General features: G+C 42.8%; 2 protein-coding genes across 2 annotated transcripts in view; one reads left to right on the forward strand and one right to left on the reverse strand.

The window, feature by feature from the left end:
* Positions 1-4162, reverse strand: part of FKBP15 (FKBP prolyl isomerase family member 15) — a 58502-nt gene extending 54340 nt beyond the window's left edge. Inside the window, 1 exon segment of the mRNA XM_043565748.1 lies at positions 4028-4162. Within this exon segment, the coding sequence (XP_043421683.1) occupies positions 4028-4080 (53 nt within the window). The 5' untranslated portion in view covers positions 4081-4162.
* Positions 4155-14869, forward strand: part of SLC31A1 (solute carrier family 31 member 1) — a 42309-nt gene continuing 31594 nt past the window's right edge. The window contains exons 1-2 of the mRNA XM_043565289.1: positions 4155-4200; positions 4477-4516. Coding sequence (XP_043421224.1) covers positions 4155-4200; positions 4477-4516 — 86 coding nt within the window. The remainder of the gene's footprint in view (positions 4201-4476; positions 4517-14869) is intronic.

The raw sequence follows: 14869 nt of genomic DNA on the forward strand, positions 1-14869 counted from the left end.
ATTACAGTTATAAGAGGAAGTGGAAAGCAATTGCAACACCCACTGTCATATGTTCTATTTCCTCAGGAAAAAACAAAGAAGGAACAGATAAATCAGAGACTGCTGGGAAAACTTATGATATTCTCAATCTTAAATTTGATTTGGTTTTTCTGGTTATTACTGGGAATAAAAATAAGTTATATGTACAACTTTGTTTACTAAGTCTTTTATCATTCAGTTAGCTGCTGTCTACGTTTAAGAGCATAGATAAATGCCCAGAACTAAAATGTTTCATGTCCTTGATGGGCCTACTCAGAAAAGCAGCACAGCTGAGCCACCAAGAACTATCTCCGGCCAGCAATCTGGAAAAGAGCACATGACTGTTTTTATCCTGTCATTTTCAGTCAGTAGCAGACTGCTCGCTGCATAAAAGTTGGGAGCTCTAACATTCGTTTATAGACTTCTCCCCAATATTTTCACCTAGTGAAGAATGTGAATTTAAAGTATCTCTTATAGGGGCACCTGGCTGGCTCAGTTGATAGAGCATGTGACTCTTGATCTTGGGGTTAGGAGTTTGAGCCCCACTTTGGGTGTAAAGATTACTTAAAAATAAAATCTTAAGGGCGCCTGGGTGGCTCAGTCGGTTGAGCATCCGACTTCGGCTCAGGTCATGATCTCACAGCTCATGGGTTCAAGCGCCGCCTCGGGCTCTGTGCTGACAGCTCGGAGCCTGGAGCCTGCTTCACATTCTGTGTCTCCCTCGCTCTCTGCCCCTCCCCCACTCACACACTGTCTCTCTCTCCTTCAAAAATAAATAAGCATTTAAAAAAATAATAAAATTAAAAAAAATAAATAAAATAATAAAAAAAAACTTTTTTAAAATACTGATTCAAAAGGCTCTTTCCCTCTTTTAAAAAATATATCCTGGGGCGCCTGGGTGGCGCAGTCGGTTAAGCGTCCAACTTCAGCCAGGTCACGATCTCGCGGTCCGTGAGTTCGAGCCCCGCGTCAGGCTCTGGGCTGATGGCTCGGAGCCTGGAGCCTGTTTCCGATGCTGTGTCTCCCTCTCTCTCTGCCCCTCCCCCGTTCATGCTCTGTTTCTCTCTGTCCCAAAAATAAATAAAAAACGTTGAAAAAAACGTTGAAAAAAATTTTTAAAAATATATCCTTACTAGTTTTTTTATCCACTTATTCTAGGTTTGGGAGATGTTTGTTACAGTCTTCTTTATTAATGTGTCTATTTGTCCTTTTATATCTTGTAGTTTTGCTTTATGGAAGTTGCTGCTCTACTACAAGAAGCCCTCAGCTTACACAGTTCCTACATGCAGCATCTTCAGTTAGTATGTCTTAATTAAACTAATACCCGTCCCTCAACAGCACAGTGCAAATTTCACTTATAAAGGTATATTAACTGTAAGTAAATGCATAAAGTGCAAACTTTGCAGCTAGCTCTTCAGTCCACAGATCACTACACGACAGACACACGTATGATCAGTGACCAAGAGTGTCATTTCTTTCAGTCTGTTGGTGATTGGATATTGCACACCTGTTTTCCAGTTCAAGAGACAGAGAGCAAAGCATGTGCTTGTGCTGTCTTGTCTCCCAGTGATAAGCTTATGTGACATTTTACAAAAATAGATACTCAAAAGAGGGAATTGGCCAACAAAGATAAAAGTGCAGCACAGAAACTAACGTGATAATGCTGGAAGTGAAATTTGGGTCATATATAAATGAAGTTATAGAAGAAATGTAAACTGAGGAATTGATACCACTGCTGTTTGAGAGACTCTAGATATAGAGTCAGAGGAATTTAATGAAGGCAAACATCAATATAAATAAGTGGTTATGACAAATGTCCTAGAAGAAATGACAAGGCAAAACACTTCACATTAAAGGAACTCTTACAAGTATTTTACAACATTGAAAACACAAAGGATAAAATATCAGAAGCTGATCCAAACTTAGAAATATGACAACTTCCCAAAACAGAAAAAATGCTCACTCCATATCTTAAGTTATACAAAGAGAAGGCAAGCACTTGACTTTTTTCTTGATAAGTTTTTTTTTTAAAAAGAAATAAAACACTAAATCTCAATGTACCAACAGTTTGTTTCAACCAAAATTTTAAGGGCTTTGAAACAATTATAATCTTTCCCATTGTTTATTAAGCTTGCTTTGTACAGTTTCAGCTTGCATGGCCATATTTACAGTAACTCACTACCATGCAAAGTTAAGTTCTCCCCATATTTAGTTCTGATTTCCCTACATGCTTACCGGCCCATTATTGTCTTAGTGGTATCTTGTTGTGATTTTGATTTGCATTTCCCTAACAACTAATGATGTTGAGCATCTTCTTACATAAGAAGATGTTATTGTCAATTTGTACATCTTCTTTGGAGAAGTATCTATTCAAATCTTTTGCTCTTTTAAATTGGGTTCATCTTGTTATTTTTTTAACTGTATCTAATTGCTAGCTCATCTAATGGGTTTTTTTTTGTTTGTTTTAAATAGGTGAGTTAGGCCTAAATCAAAAAGCTGACTATGTCAACAGCAACTGGCTGGACTATGTAGAAATTTTAGTGTTTTAGGTAGAATAGGGAAAAAGGAACCAAAGCATTGCTTTACTCTTTTTTTTTTTTAATGTTTATTTATTTTGAGAGAAAAAGAGAGAGATGGACAGAGCGTGAGCAGGGAAGGGGCACGGAGGGAGAAACAGATTCTGAAGCAAGTTCCAGGATCCTAGCTGTCAGCAGAGCCTGATGCAGGGCTTGAACTCACGGACCATGAGATCATGACATGAGCCGAACTTGGACGCTTAACCAACTGAGCCACCTAGGCGCCCCTCAAAGCACTGCTTAACTCTTAAAATAACTGAGGAACTGAAAGAACCCAAAGTAGAATTCAATGGATGTGGGCCATCCAAAGTGAAAGCAAGGGTGGAATGGGGTGGTGAGGGTGAAGAAAGGACTTAAGAGTAGGTAATAAAAATTCAGTCACAGTGTAAGTCAAAAGATCCTATGGAAGACCAAGACAGCCAGAGTCATTTTATGGTCATTCTTGTACTGAACTCTCCAACAGGAGTAGAAGCATCTTGAGAGCAGGCACAGACGCTTAATCTGTTAGTAGTCAGTAAGATGAGGGGTGTATGTTGATGTATTCATCATTCTCTGTACATTCTTAAATTTGTTAAACACGTGTTCAAAAAGGCTCTTCAAGGAGCAGGACTGGCAGCTCACTTTCAAAGGTCAAGCGGTCTACTGACACAACCTGAGGGAAAAGGCTAAACTGATTATCAGAACAGACAAAATCCTGCCACGTGAAGACTTGTGCCCCAGGCTAACAGACACAATGACTGGGGACAGGGAATAGCAACCGCAGTCTCTTATACTGGTTTTAAGCTCTAGAGTGCAATTTCACAACTATCATTCATTCAACAGGCACTGACGGAGCACACACTACGTACAGTGCTGAGCGCTAGACACAGATGAACGACCTAAGCAGTCCCTGTTCCGTCAGGGTTCATAATCTAATAGGTTCGGTGTTGCAAGGATGGAGGTAATCAGCCTAGCTGTGGGAATAAGGAAGAGAAAGCAATGCATTCTGCTTGGGTCTGTAGCGAAAGGACCAAAAGGTGCCATCTGAGCTGGGCCTTGAAGGATGCTGCAGCTGACCCAGAAGGGCCAATTCTGAAGTATCACTGCCTTGTCCCCGGGGAACAGAAAGTGTCATATCGACCTCAACTGACTCCTATAAAAACCCTGAGGCAGATGTTCTCATCAGTAATCCATTTCACAGGAGAAACTGACCCACAAAGCAAAAGGCGAACCCTAGGGCCATACTGAGTGCCAGGGGATATGCCGGGTCCAGAATCGAGGTGGACAGATACAGCGCAGTTTCGAACTGTGCCGGGATTCTGAAACCTGTAGAGCACCGGAATGTGGCAGGGGTCTGGACCCGGAAGTAGGGAAGAAGTCTGAGAGCGACCCCTCCAACCATTTGCCCGGTTCTCTCAGCCACGCCCTCGGTCCCACGCTTCTCAGTCACTCACCCGCCGCTAGGCGAGAGGAAGTCGGTGTCGTCTTCGTCTCCCGCACCGAACATCGCGGTGCCTTTCACCCAGCCGCAGGGGGGGAAGTCGGAAGGTTTTCGGGGCCTTTCCCCGCTGACGTCGTGAAATGCCGCGGCGGCGTGCTGCTTTCCGGCAGGACGAACTCTCGCACGGTTGATCGGCTGGGAGGGGCCTAGGGGCTGGAGAAGGTGGGGGAAAGGCAAATGGGAGGGCCTCGCAGGCACGCGCGCCCGTGACGTAAAGCTTCTCCAGCCTGCAGAGGCGGTGAAATTCGCGGGAGTTCCAAAATCCTGCGCAGGGATTGGCCAACGAGGCAGGGGGCGGGGCAGGGGCAGGAATCCGCGGCCTTGGTGGCTGTCGTGGACACGTCTAGCCGGGCATAAGTGGAGGGGGCTTCCGAAGAGTCGTGCGATTGGTGACGGGTTAAGGTTCCAAGAGGGAGGTGCCGGTGGCAACTGGATCTGGAAGGTAAGCAACCCCCCCCCCCCCCCGCCCTCTCCCACCTTTGGCACAGGAACAGCCCTTTCGCCTCCGGGACAAGGACCCTCCATGCGACTCTAATCCGCTCTGCGAAAGGAGAAAGGGCCCGAGACTGGCAGACTGGAGAACTGCGCTTTCGGTCAGGCCCCACAGTGACATAGGGAGAGTGACCTTGGGGCAGGGTGTTCGGTGCCTCACTTTCCCCGTCTATAAAACGGGCTTGACGTCCCTATCGCTTGTGCCCTGTGGCCGACCTCACTGTTTATTCAACGGGCTATTTGTCCACTAATTCCAGGTGCCGGCTGATCAAGAAGCTTTTAGACCTCAGAGGTCATCGGATTCAATCCCAGTCCCCTCATAATCCCAGAATTTGCAATAGGGAAACGGGGTAATAAGCCCTTGGATGACTAGTCCTAGGTCACACAGAGTAAAGGGCAGGCAGACTGGGGCTGGATCCCTCCTCCTCTCTTGGTTCAGGAGTTAGCAAGCTGATGGGTGAGCAAGAACCTTATCAGGTTTTAAGTACTGTGCACCTTTACGGAGTGCTCATTGCTGGACTGAGGCATACGTCTTTAGAGAATTCCCCTCTCGATGCAAGTGAGGTGCAGAAGAGCTGGGATATTCTGGGGGTGAGTGTTGGAAAGGAGAAAACTAGAAGCGCAAAAATCCCAGTCCCAGTCTTGGTCTGGGTTTTGCTTCGTCTTCTGGCCACAGACCTAAGTCAACATCAGTTGTTGGGGACTTCTCTTTCTTCAGTTTCCACCTTCTCTGTATCTTATGTAAGTGTTTCTTTGGCTAACCTGGTAGAGTTACTGAAACCATCTCTGGGTAGGCCTGATTTAGCCAAGGTGTAGATAAGCAGATAATGTAGCGTCCGTTTCTTAAACAGTTTTTTTAAGTTTATTCTGAGAGAGAGAGCCCAGGAGGGACAAAGAGAATCCCAAGCAGGCTCCACACTGTCAGCGCAAAGCCCAATGCAGGGCTAGAACTCAAGAACTGAGATATGACCTGGGCCAAAACCAACAGTCAGACGCTTAACTGACTGAGCCACCCAGATGCCTCTGTAGCATAGCATCCGTTTCCATAGATCTCTTTCACTCAGGGCTTCTCCCGAACAGTTTAGTATAACAGGTGTCCCTTACCTGAAAGTTTTAGTCTGTTAACATGATACTGAAGTGAAGTGATTGATAGTGATTCACCTCCTAGAGAACTTCCCACCTCTTGGTACTTCCCTGGTTCTGCTTTTTATTATAGTTTGTGTACTTGTACTAAAGTGTGAGCTCCTCAAGGGCAGGGACAGTTTTATTCATCTTGAGGTCACCTGTGCCACAGAGTACTGTACCCTCTTGGCAATAATGGTTTCTTATTCTTTGTTACAGTGAGTAATGGAATTCATCCTTGTTCCCATTCCTTAACTTATGCTCTTAGGATTTTTTGCACGTGGGACCCAGTGAGCCCAGCAATGACTCTTGCCTTCCAGAAAGATAGATATGTTGTACTAGCTATGAACAGTCAGGGTTGCTTCGTCTCTTTTGGTAATTGAAGATGATTTTACTATTGTTTAAAGCTCTAGGGGAGGGGAAAGAGGGAAATAGAATAGCTAGAAATATTATGTGTTACTAATTTTTGTTAGGATTCCTTTGTTAAACTGAGGGATGGGGCTGTGGTCTGCTTCCTGTGTTTATTTTAAAGATTAAGATGGTTAAAGCAGTGAAGGCTGACAGTGTGAAAACAATGATGCCACTGGAACCTAAGCACTAGAACTGGAACCCTTTGCCATAGCTCTGTTTAGAATATGAACTTGGCTATCTCTCAGGGAAAGAAAGAATGAAATGCATAAGTAATTTACATAGCTCTTTCTAATTCCTCTTCCTCGTACTGATCATTGTCATTCCAGCACTAAAACATCAGAATAGTGTTTTATTTCTTTTTTTAATGTTTATTTATTTTGAGAGAGAAAGAAAGATGGCTAGTGGGGAGGGCAGAAGGAGAAGAATCCAGATGTGAAGAGCCAGAAGCTCAAACCAACTGGGCCACCCAGGCACCCTTGAATAGTGCTTTTAAAAAATGCTAAAGGATTGGGACACCTGGGTGACTCAGTCGGTTGAGCAGCTGACTTCAGCTCAAGTCACGATCTCACTGTTTGTGAGTTTGAGCCCTGCATCCTGCTCACAGCCGTCTGAGGAGCCCACTTTGAATCCTCTGTCTCCCTCTCTATCTCTCTGCCCCTCCCCAACTCACACGCACTAGTTCTCCCTGTCTCTTAAAAATAAACATTTTTTTTAAATGCTAAAGGATCATTTGAGTGCTTATCTTGAATTCTTGAGTTGGGAATGTTTTCATGCAGGGTATTTAAGTAGCCTTTTTAGATAGGCAGGAACATAAAATCTGGATCAACATTTTTGAGACACCACAAACATGCATGCCTAGGTCACCATTGTGGGAACACAGCTGCTAGTTCTGATCAGCAGTATGAGAAAGGGGAAGATAATGGTAAGGCCTCCTCAGTAAGATTGGGTACACTAAAAAGCCACTGTCTTCCTGAACTGGAATATTGGACCAGGAATCAAGAAACCTGAATTCCCATCCCAGCCCTTCTAACTCATTCTGAGCTTGGGCCAGACTCCCTAAACATTTTGGGAGTGATTTAGACCCAGACATCTATTAAGTACTGTTGAGGATGCAGAGGTAAGTAAAGCACAACCCTCATCTCAAGTGTGAATTAAGCATTTTTGTTTAAGTACACAGTTTTTAGGTGTATTTATAAAATGGATTGACCTCTGAAGATTAGCTAGGAAGTGGCAATTTTAACAATTCCTTTCAAATTCTCAGTAATTTTGCCATAGAGATGATAATTCTTGTATATAAGCACACCCATACTAGTCTACTAGTGAACGCATTGTAAATATTAAACTATAAAAACTATTAATGTTTAAAGTTATAACCAGGTTTGGGGCGCCAGGGTGGTGCAGTCGGTTAAGCGTCCGACTTCAGCCAGGTCACGATCTCGCGGTCCATGAGTTCGAGCCCCACGTCAGGCTCTGGGCTGATGGCTCAGAGCCTGGAGCCTGTTTCCAATTCTGTGTCTCCCTCTCTCTCTGCCCCTCCCCCGTTCATGCTCTGTCTCTCTCTGTCCCAAAAATAAATAAACGTTGAAAAAATAAATAAAGAAAAAAAAGAAAAAAAAACAAAGTTATAACCAGGTTAGATCATAGGTGTGGTGATAGTGATATGAATTGAATATAGGTTTGGGGGAGTTGGTATAGTGTTCTTTCTGTTCAGTCACTGAAAACAGAAGAATGTCAGAACCCAATTCAAGAAATATCTGAAAACCTTCTATGTGTAAGGCCCTGTGCTGGGTATTGGCAAGGAATAGGAAAACGAATAAGTCATTGCCCTCAAAGTGCTTATGGTTGAATAGCGGGGATAATTGAAGTATACAAATAATTTAGAAGACATAGCGAAGTAAGTCCCATAAGTAGAAATTAATTATTGTGGGATTTCAAAGGAAGAAGAGATCATATCTGGTTTGGTGGAGTTTGTGGGTCTAGATAATGGCCTTTGAAGATGACTGGGGTGGTTCCTAGTGAAATGAGGAAGTAAGGCTTTCCAGGTTGAGGGGATGGCTTTGGCAAAAGCAAAAAGGCAGGAAAGAAGGCATGAATTTCTTTTTCTTTTTCTTTGTTTCTTTTTCTCTTTCTTTCTTTCCTTTTTTTTTAAAATTTTTTTTCATGTTTATTTATTTATTTATTTTGAGAGACTGAGCATAAGCAGGGAAGGGGCAGAGAGAGAGAGAGAGTCCCAAGCTCTGTCAGTGCAGGCTCGGTCTCAAACCTAGAAGTCACAAATTTCTTATGGAACAAGAGTTGCCCTTTTATCTGACGCAGTTAGGGCCAATAGTTGGCCAACAACAAAAATAAGTTAAAACAAGGAATCATTCAGATATTAGTTACACACAGATCTTAAACATTTAATTTTTAACTTAAAGCATAAACATCTTTTTGCCATTCTTTAAAATAAGCTGTTTCCGGGCTGACAATGTGTTACCTGCTTGGGATTCTCTCTGCCCCTCCTGTGCACACCTGTTTGTACATGCCCTCTCTTTCTCTCAAAATAAGTAAATAAATAAAAAAGAATAAGGCTTTTCTTGGGACACCTGGATGGCTCAGCCCATAGAGCACCCAACTCTTGATCTCAGGATCACGAGTTCAAGCCCCTCATTGTACGTGGACCCTACTTAAGAAAACAATAACAACAACAGAAACATTTAATAGTTTTCGTAAAATAAGCCTTTTCTTAGGGTGTGGGTCCCAGAGATCTGCAGACTACAGCATGGCGGCCAAATCTTGTCCTAGCCCTCTGTTTCTGTAAATAGTTTCATTGGAACACAGCCATGCTTATTTATTGCCATATTATCTATGGCTACTTTGACTTACAAAGTACAGTTGTCTGTATCTGTGTGACTCATCTTTATCTAGTCTTTGAAAAGCTTTCAACTTGGTTTTCATAGAAGTAACTACCAGAGAGTCTATGTAGTATAGTAGCTAAACTCTAATGTTTGGAGCCAAATTGTTTCGCCATTAGTTATGCAGTCCTTGAGCAAGTTGCTTGGTTTTCTCCTTTGGAAAAAAGGGACAGTGACAGTATCCAGTCTCTAGGGATCTTGTGAAGATTGTATGAGTCAATTCATGTGGAGCACTTAGAACAGCATCTGGTAGGTAGTAAGAAAATATTAGCTGCTGCTGTTGTTTTCCTCTTCTCACTTACATTTAATTGCTTTACATAATACTTTATTAAATTATATTCTTATAACAGTAAACACAATTGGCATAAGTTGATTTCTTTTTTTTTTATTAATGTTTATTTATTTTTGGAGAGAGAGTATGCTCACATGCCAGTGGCGGAGGGACAGAGAGAGGGAGACAGAGAATCTGAAGCAGGCCCGAGTCTCTGAGCTGTCAGTGCAGAGCCCGAGACAGCCAGATGCAGGCTCCAACCCACCCACTGTGAGATCATGACCAGAGCTGAAGCCGGATGCTTAACTGAACTACCCAAGGCCCCCAGTTGATTCATTAACAAACATACCTGACACTCTTGATAAGCACACAAATTCCCTAAGGGAATCCCATGATATTAGAAAATAGCCAAGGGGCACATGGGTGGCTCAGTTAAGCATCTGACTTCAGCTCAGGTCATGATCTGGTGGTTCGTGAGTTCGAGCCCTACGTTAAGCTCTGTGCTGACAGCCCAGAGCCTGGAGCCCGATTAGGATTCCATGTCTCCCTCTCTCTCTCCCCCTCCCCCGCTCATGCTCTGTCTCTCTCTCCTTCGAAAATAAATAAACATTAAAAAATTAAAAAAAAAAAAGAAAGAAAAGAAAATAGCCTGGTTACTGTGTTATTTAAATTGGTTAAGAGAATTCTGTGAGGATGGTTTGCTAAGAGTATAAGACAGCAGGAGCGCCTGGGTGGCTCAATCGGTTGAGTGTCCAACTTCGACTCGGGTCATGATCTCACAGTATGTGTGTTCGAACCCCGCGTCGGGCTCTGTGCTGATAGCTCAGAGCCTGGAGCCTGCTTCACATTCTGTGTCTCCCTCTCTCTCTGCCCCTCCCCCACTCACATTCTGTCTGTCTCTTCTTCAAAAATAAACATTAAAAATTTTTTAAAAAATACTGTAGGACAGCAGAACACATCAGGAAGTAGTGGATTAAGATTGAAAAGGAGAGCAGGGCCATATTTGTTTAATACTTTGAAGGCCAAGGGGATAAGTTTGTATTTAGCCGTGTGGGAAATGGGATTATTTATCCTACATGACATGAGTTATATGAAAAAATTCAAGTGGTTTAAGAGTATATGATGTAAAAAGTAAAATTCTCTCTAGCTGTGCCCCATGTGAGTATCCACTTCATTTTTCTAACAGTCCTGGAACGTGGAGTTGACCCGAGGACTGAATGAGATAAGGCATGGTAAACACTACTTGGGGCGTGGGTATTAGCTGTTAAAAACCTCAGCCCAGTTTTTCTTCGGATTATAATCTCAGTTTTGAACGAGAAAAATAAAGGTTCTAGACTGTAAATAAAACTAAATGCTCTAAAGGGAACAATTTTGCCACACTCCTAGGAGTCTCTGAACCTTGTTCTTTGCCTCTCCTGGTTCTGGTTTGGCTCTGCTGTTGATCCCTTTTTGAAGTGCTACAAAACAGAAGAAGATGGCGTAATTATCACTGGAAAAGCAAGTGTTTACAATGGCAAGATGACTTGAACTAGTGGAAGATGTCAGATAAATCAGTGACCAGGCATCCCCAGATAACTGCCATTTAAGGTTGGCAAGCCAGGCACGATTGGGGGATGGGGAGGGAGAAGGGAGGGCAGGTTGATGATGCTGGCACCCCCACAGGCAGCTTTTAGCATAATAAAGCCACTTTAAAAATCAGAAGTTTTTTGTAGATCATGACTAAGTATGAGAAGTCATCAAAAGTGTGATACTTAATACTTTAAAATGAGCCTTTTATGCCAAAAGAAACCTTACAGTAAGGACTGGGAAGGAAATGCTTTTGAAGTTCCATTGCTTTGAGTGATATCATTTCAGATTTAGGTGACCTTCCCAAGCAGAGGAGGGGCCCATCCTTAGGAATGCAAAGCCCTGCAGAGAAGGAAACCTTTGAGAAGGGTCCACCCTACCTCTTTTCCTTTTACACAAAGGCCCTAGGCTTCTGTACACAACCTGCTTTTGTAGGCTGAGGACATTATGCAATACAGTATACAGAGATGGAAACCTGCATTCCAGAAGTAAATGGATAAATGGTTTGGAGGGAATCTCTAGCAACCAGTGACACGTTAAAGGACCTTTTTTGTTAGTCAGGTTGAGTCTTTTCTCTAAATAGGTAGCAGAGGTGCTGTGAAAAATGTGCTGTTTACACAATTTTGAAGCAGTTTAAGAGCACCTGGAAGTTAGTCTTTTGGTTTACAAAATAAAAGGCAAAGGAATGCTAAGTATACCCCCACCCCCACCCTGTTCCTCTCTCCTTCCTTTTTTTTTTCCTCCTACCTTTTCTGATGGCTTTTTATCAGCTCCCACACAGCCCTCTGCATGATCTTAGTACATCTTAGTACATGATCTTAGTACATAAAGATATATCTTAGTACATCTTCTGCTGTTTTTTATTGTTTGTATGTATTTCTTCTCCAACAGACTGGACTTCTCGAGGATAAGAGTTCACCACAGTACCATCACTCAATAGGTACACAATATACTAATGAATGAATGAATGAATGAATGAGTGAGTTCCTCAGGGTCACACATATAGTAAGTCCCAAGAGCCAGATCTAGAACCCAGGTCTTCTGATTCCTAGCCCAGTACTTTTTCTACCACACCATGCAACCTCAATCTGAGGTAATAAACAACTTTTCTCTTTCTGGTTTACATTCTCTCAGTGCATTTTCATTAAATCATCCTTTATTAATTAAAGGGAGGGAGGAGTAAAGTAGTAGCAGTTAAAATGCTTTCTAGTTTCTGCTTCATACTGTAATGCCCGAAGTTCCGAAACCTCCCACAAAAGTCCACCAGAGTCGTAAGTCAAAGCCAAGCGGCAAGGGTCGTTTATTGCAGGTTCGAACCTGGTCCCCCGCGCACTCGTCGCCGGTGACGCAAGAGGCCACGTCGCCGGTGACGCAAGAGGCCACGATCAGGGTTGGTACAGCGTTTTTATAGACAGAGACAAATAGCACAGGGGAGGTTTTAAATTATGAGGTGCCTGATTGGTTGATTTTAAAGTAAGGACATTTGTTGTTCTCTGATTGGGCGTCCTTTGTCCTTTGGCGGGAAGGCTTTGTCTGTTACTTGTGGCGGGAGGAAAAAGGGGGAAGGGGGTAGGGTAGGTGAGGAATGTGCTAAGCAAGCAGGTTTACAGAAGCGAGAAATGCCGGTTAGTTTATGTACAATCACTCATTCCATCACATATCGGACTACATTTAGGAAGGTTTACAACCCATTCTACTATACAGCAGGTTACATTCAGGAAAGGCCTCACAATGCTCGTAGCAAACAGCAAGCAAAACAGACTTCTCAGCAATTGTATTTCTTATCAAAGATCTATAATAAGCAGAAAAGAGAACTTTAGCTTTAAACTAAGGCAGGGCAGTCATTTGGATTAAAAGCTGTTCTTTTCAACACCAAATTTATTCCCAATATTCTTCAGAGGCAAACCAAAAACATGATCTAGATGATTAAAATCCTTTGTAATATAACCGAAGGAAAATTTGGGGGTGCCCGTCTGGCTCAGTCAGTAGAACATAGGACTCTTGATCTCAGGGTCATGAGTTCAAGCCCCACATTGGGCGGGAAGCCTACTTAAAAAGAAAAAAAGGAAAATTTAAGCAAGGGGGACCTTTGCCTTTGATTATAACAGGAAGGCAGTTAAAGCAATGCTTTGCCAATGTATGTTTATCTGACTAGCTTGTGTTCTTTTTTATCTTATTTTATTTTTTTAAGTTGATTTACTTTGAGAGAGAGAGAGAGAGTCTTCAAGTAGGGGAGGTACAGAGAGAAAGGGAGAGAGAATCCCAAGCAAGCTGCATGCTCAGTGCTGAGCCCAATGCAGGGTTAAGTCCCACCACCAGGAGATCATGACCTGAGCCGATATCAAGAGTCAGATCCTCAACCCACTGAGCCACCAGTTACAACCTAGCTTGTGTTCTTTATTTTTTTTTTTTTCAACGTTTATTTATTTTTGGGACAGAGAGAGACAGAGCATGAACGGGGGAGGGGCAGAGAGAGAGGGAGACACAGAATCGGAAACAGGCTCCAGGCTCTGAGCCATCAGCCCAGAGCCTGACGCGGGGCTCGAACTCATGGACCTCGAGATCGTGACCTGGCTGAAGTTGGATGCTTAACCGACTGCGCCACCCAGGCGCCCCTAGCTTGTGTTCTTTAAATCAAACTGTAAGGGACTGTATACATTTTTCTTAATGTTTATTTATTTTTGAGAGAGGGGGACAGAGGATCTGAAGCGCGGGCTCTGCACTGATAGCAGTGAGCCCAATGTGGGGCTTGAACTCACGAACGATAAGATCGTGACCTGAGCCAAAGTTGGGTGCTCAACCGACTGAGCCACCCAGGTGCCCCAAGAGGCTATATACTTTAAGTGACGTGGAAGTGAGCCGTATGTGTGATTTGGACATCTCCTTTCAGAGTTTTTTTCATCTAATGAGTAAGCAAGCTATTATTAATAGGATTTCATACTTACTATAACTTAGAATTAAAAGTATTTTGACATATTTTATTTGATCCTCCCAACCCTATGAGTTGATGGAGTGTAGGTATTTTTATATCCATTTTGCAATAAACTAGTATTTGTTGGCTTGAGTGATTTGCTTAATGTCATGTGGCTAACGTATGGCGCTTGTGTCTGTAGCCCGGGGCCACTTGTGTCTAGTCCAGTGTTTTTGCTACTTTTACCACACTCTCTGTAAAACACTGTAATCTATGTAAATCATACTAAAGCACTTGTGGTCAGCACGTTGGAAATGTGTCAAGACTGCACAAGGATCCAGTAAGAGGAGTATGAAAGGGTGCATCTTGTGCTTGCTGGATTTCAGGATATGGCTTAGCCAACAACAAAGGGTATCTGAGAAATGGAGTATAGTAGCTGGGAGATCCACTCCCCATTGGACTTAGGCCCTTGTATCATTGCATAACTAAAAGACCTTTTCAGTTTGTTTGCTTGACATATCAAATTTAAGTTGTCCTATTCAGACCAGGTAAATAAAAGCTTCGCCAAAGGCCTTTGTGAAAAATGTTGTACACTTGATCTTCTATGTACAGAAAGGTGAGAGTGGGCCATAGAAACAGGAGCTTCTATGTTATTTGTCACTAAAGCAGGATATGTAAAGCTCAGAAATCCCTCCTGCTTAGCTGCTTCCCATCTGAAGAACCATCTGAAGAAATGAGAGGGTCGGGGTAAGTGGTTAGACCACTGTTACAGCAGCCTTATGTGAGAAGTAAGTATTACAGATTCAGTTGAATAAAGAGTATATTAGCGTTATTGTTTACTGACGTGGGCCTCGGTTTCTCCATCTGTAAAATAAGGGAGTTGGACTTGATAATTTTTTAATAGGAAATATATTCACATGGTTGACAATTCAAAATGTATAAAAGGATATTAGTGAAAAACGCTCCTTCTACTCCTTACCCACATCTGACCAGTTCCCCTCCTAGTTACCACTTTCTCGTACCCTGATAGTACAGATGTTTACAAATAATATGTATGTACTTTTTAAGTTTATTCATTTATTTTGAGAGAAAGAGCAGGGGTGGGGGAGGGTCAGAGAGAGAGAGGAA

The sequence above is a fragment of the Prionailurus bengalensis genome, chromosome D4, assembly GCF_016509475.1.
Source record: "Prionailurus bengalensis isolate Pbe53 chromosome D4, Fcat_Pben_1.1_paternal_pri, whole genome shotgun sequence".
Taxonomy (NCBI): Eukaryota; Metazoa; Chordata; class Mammalia; order Carnivora; family Felidae; genus Prionailurus; species Prionailurus bengalensis.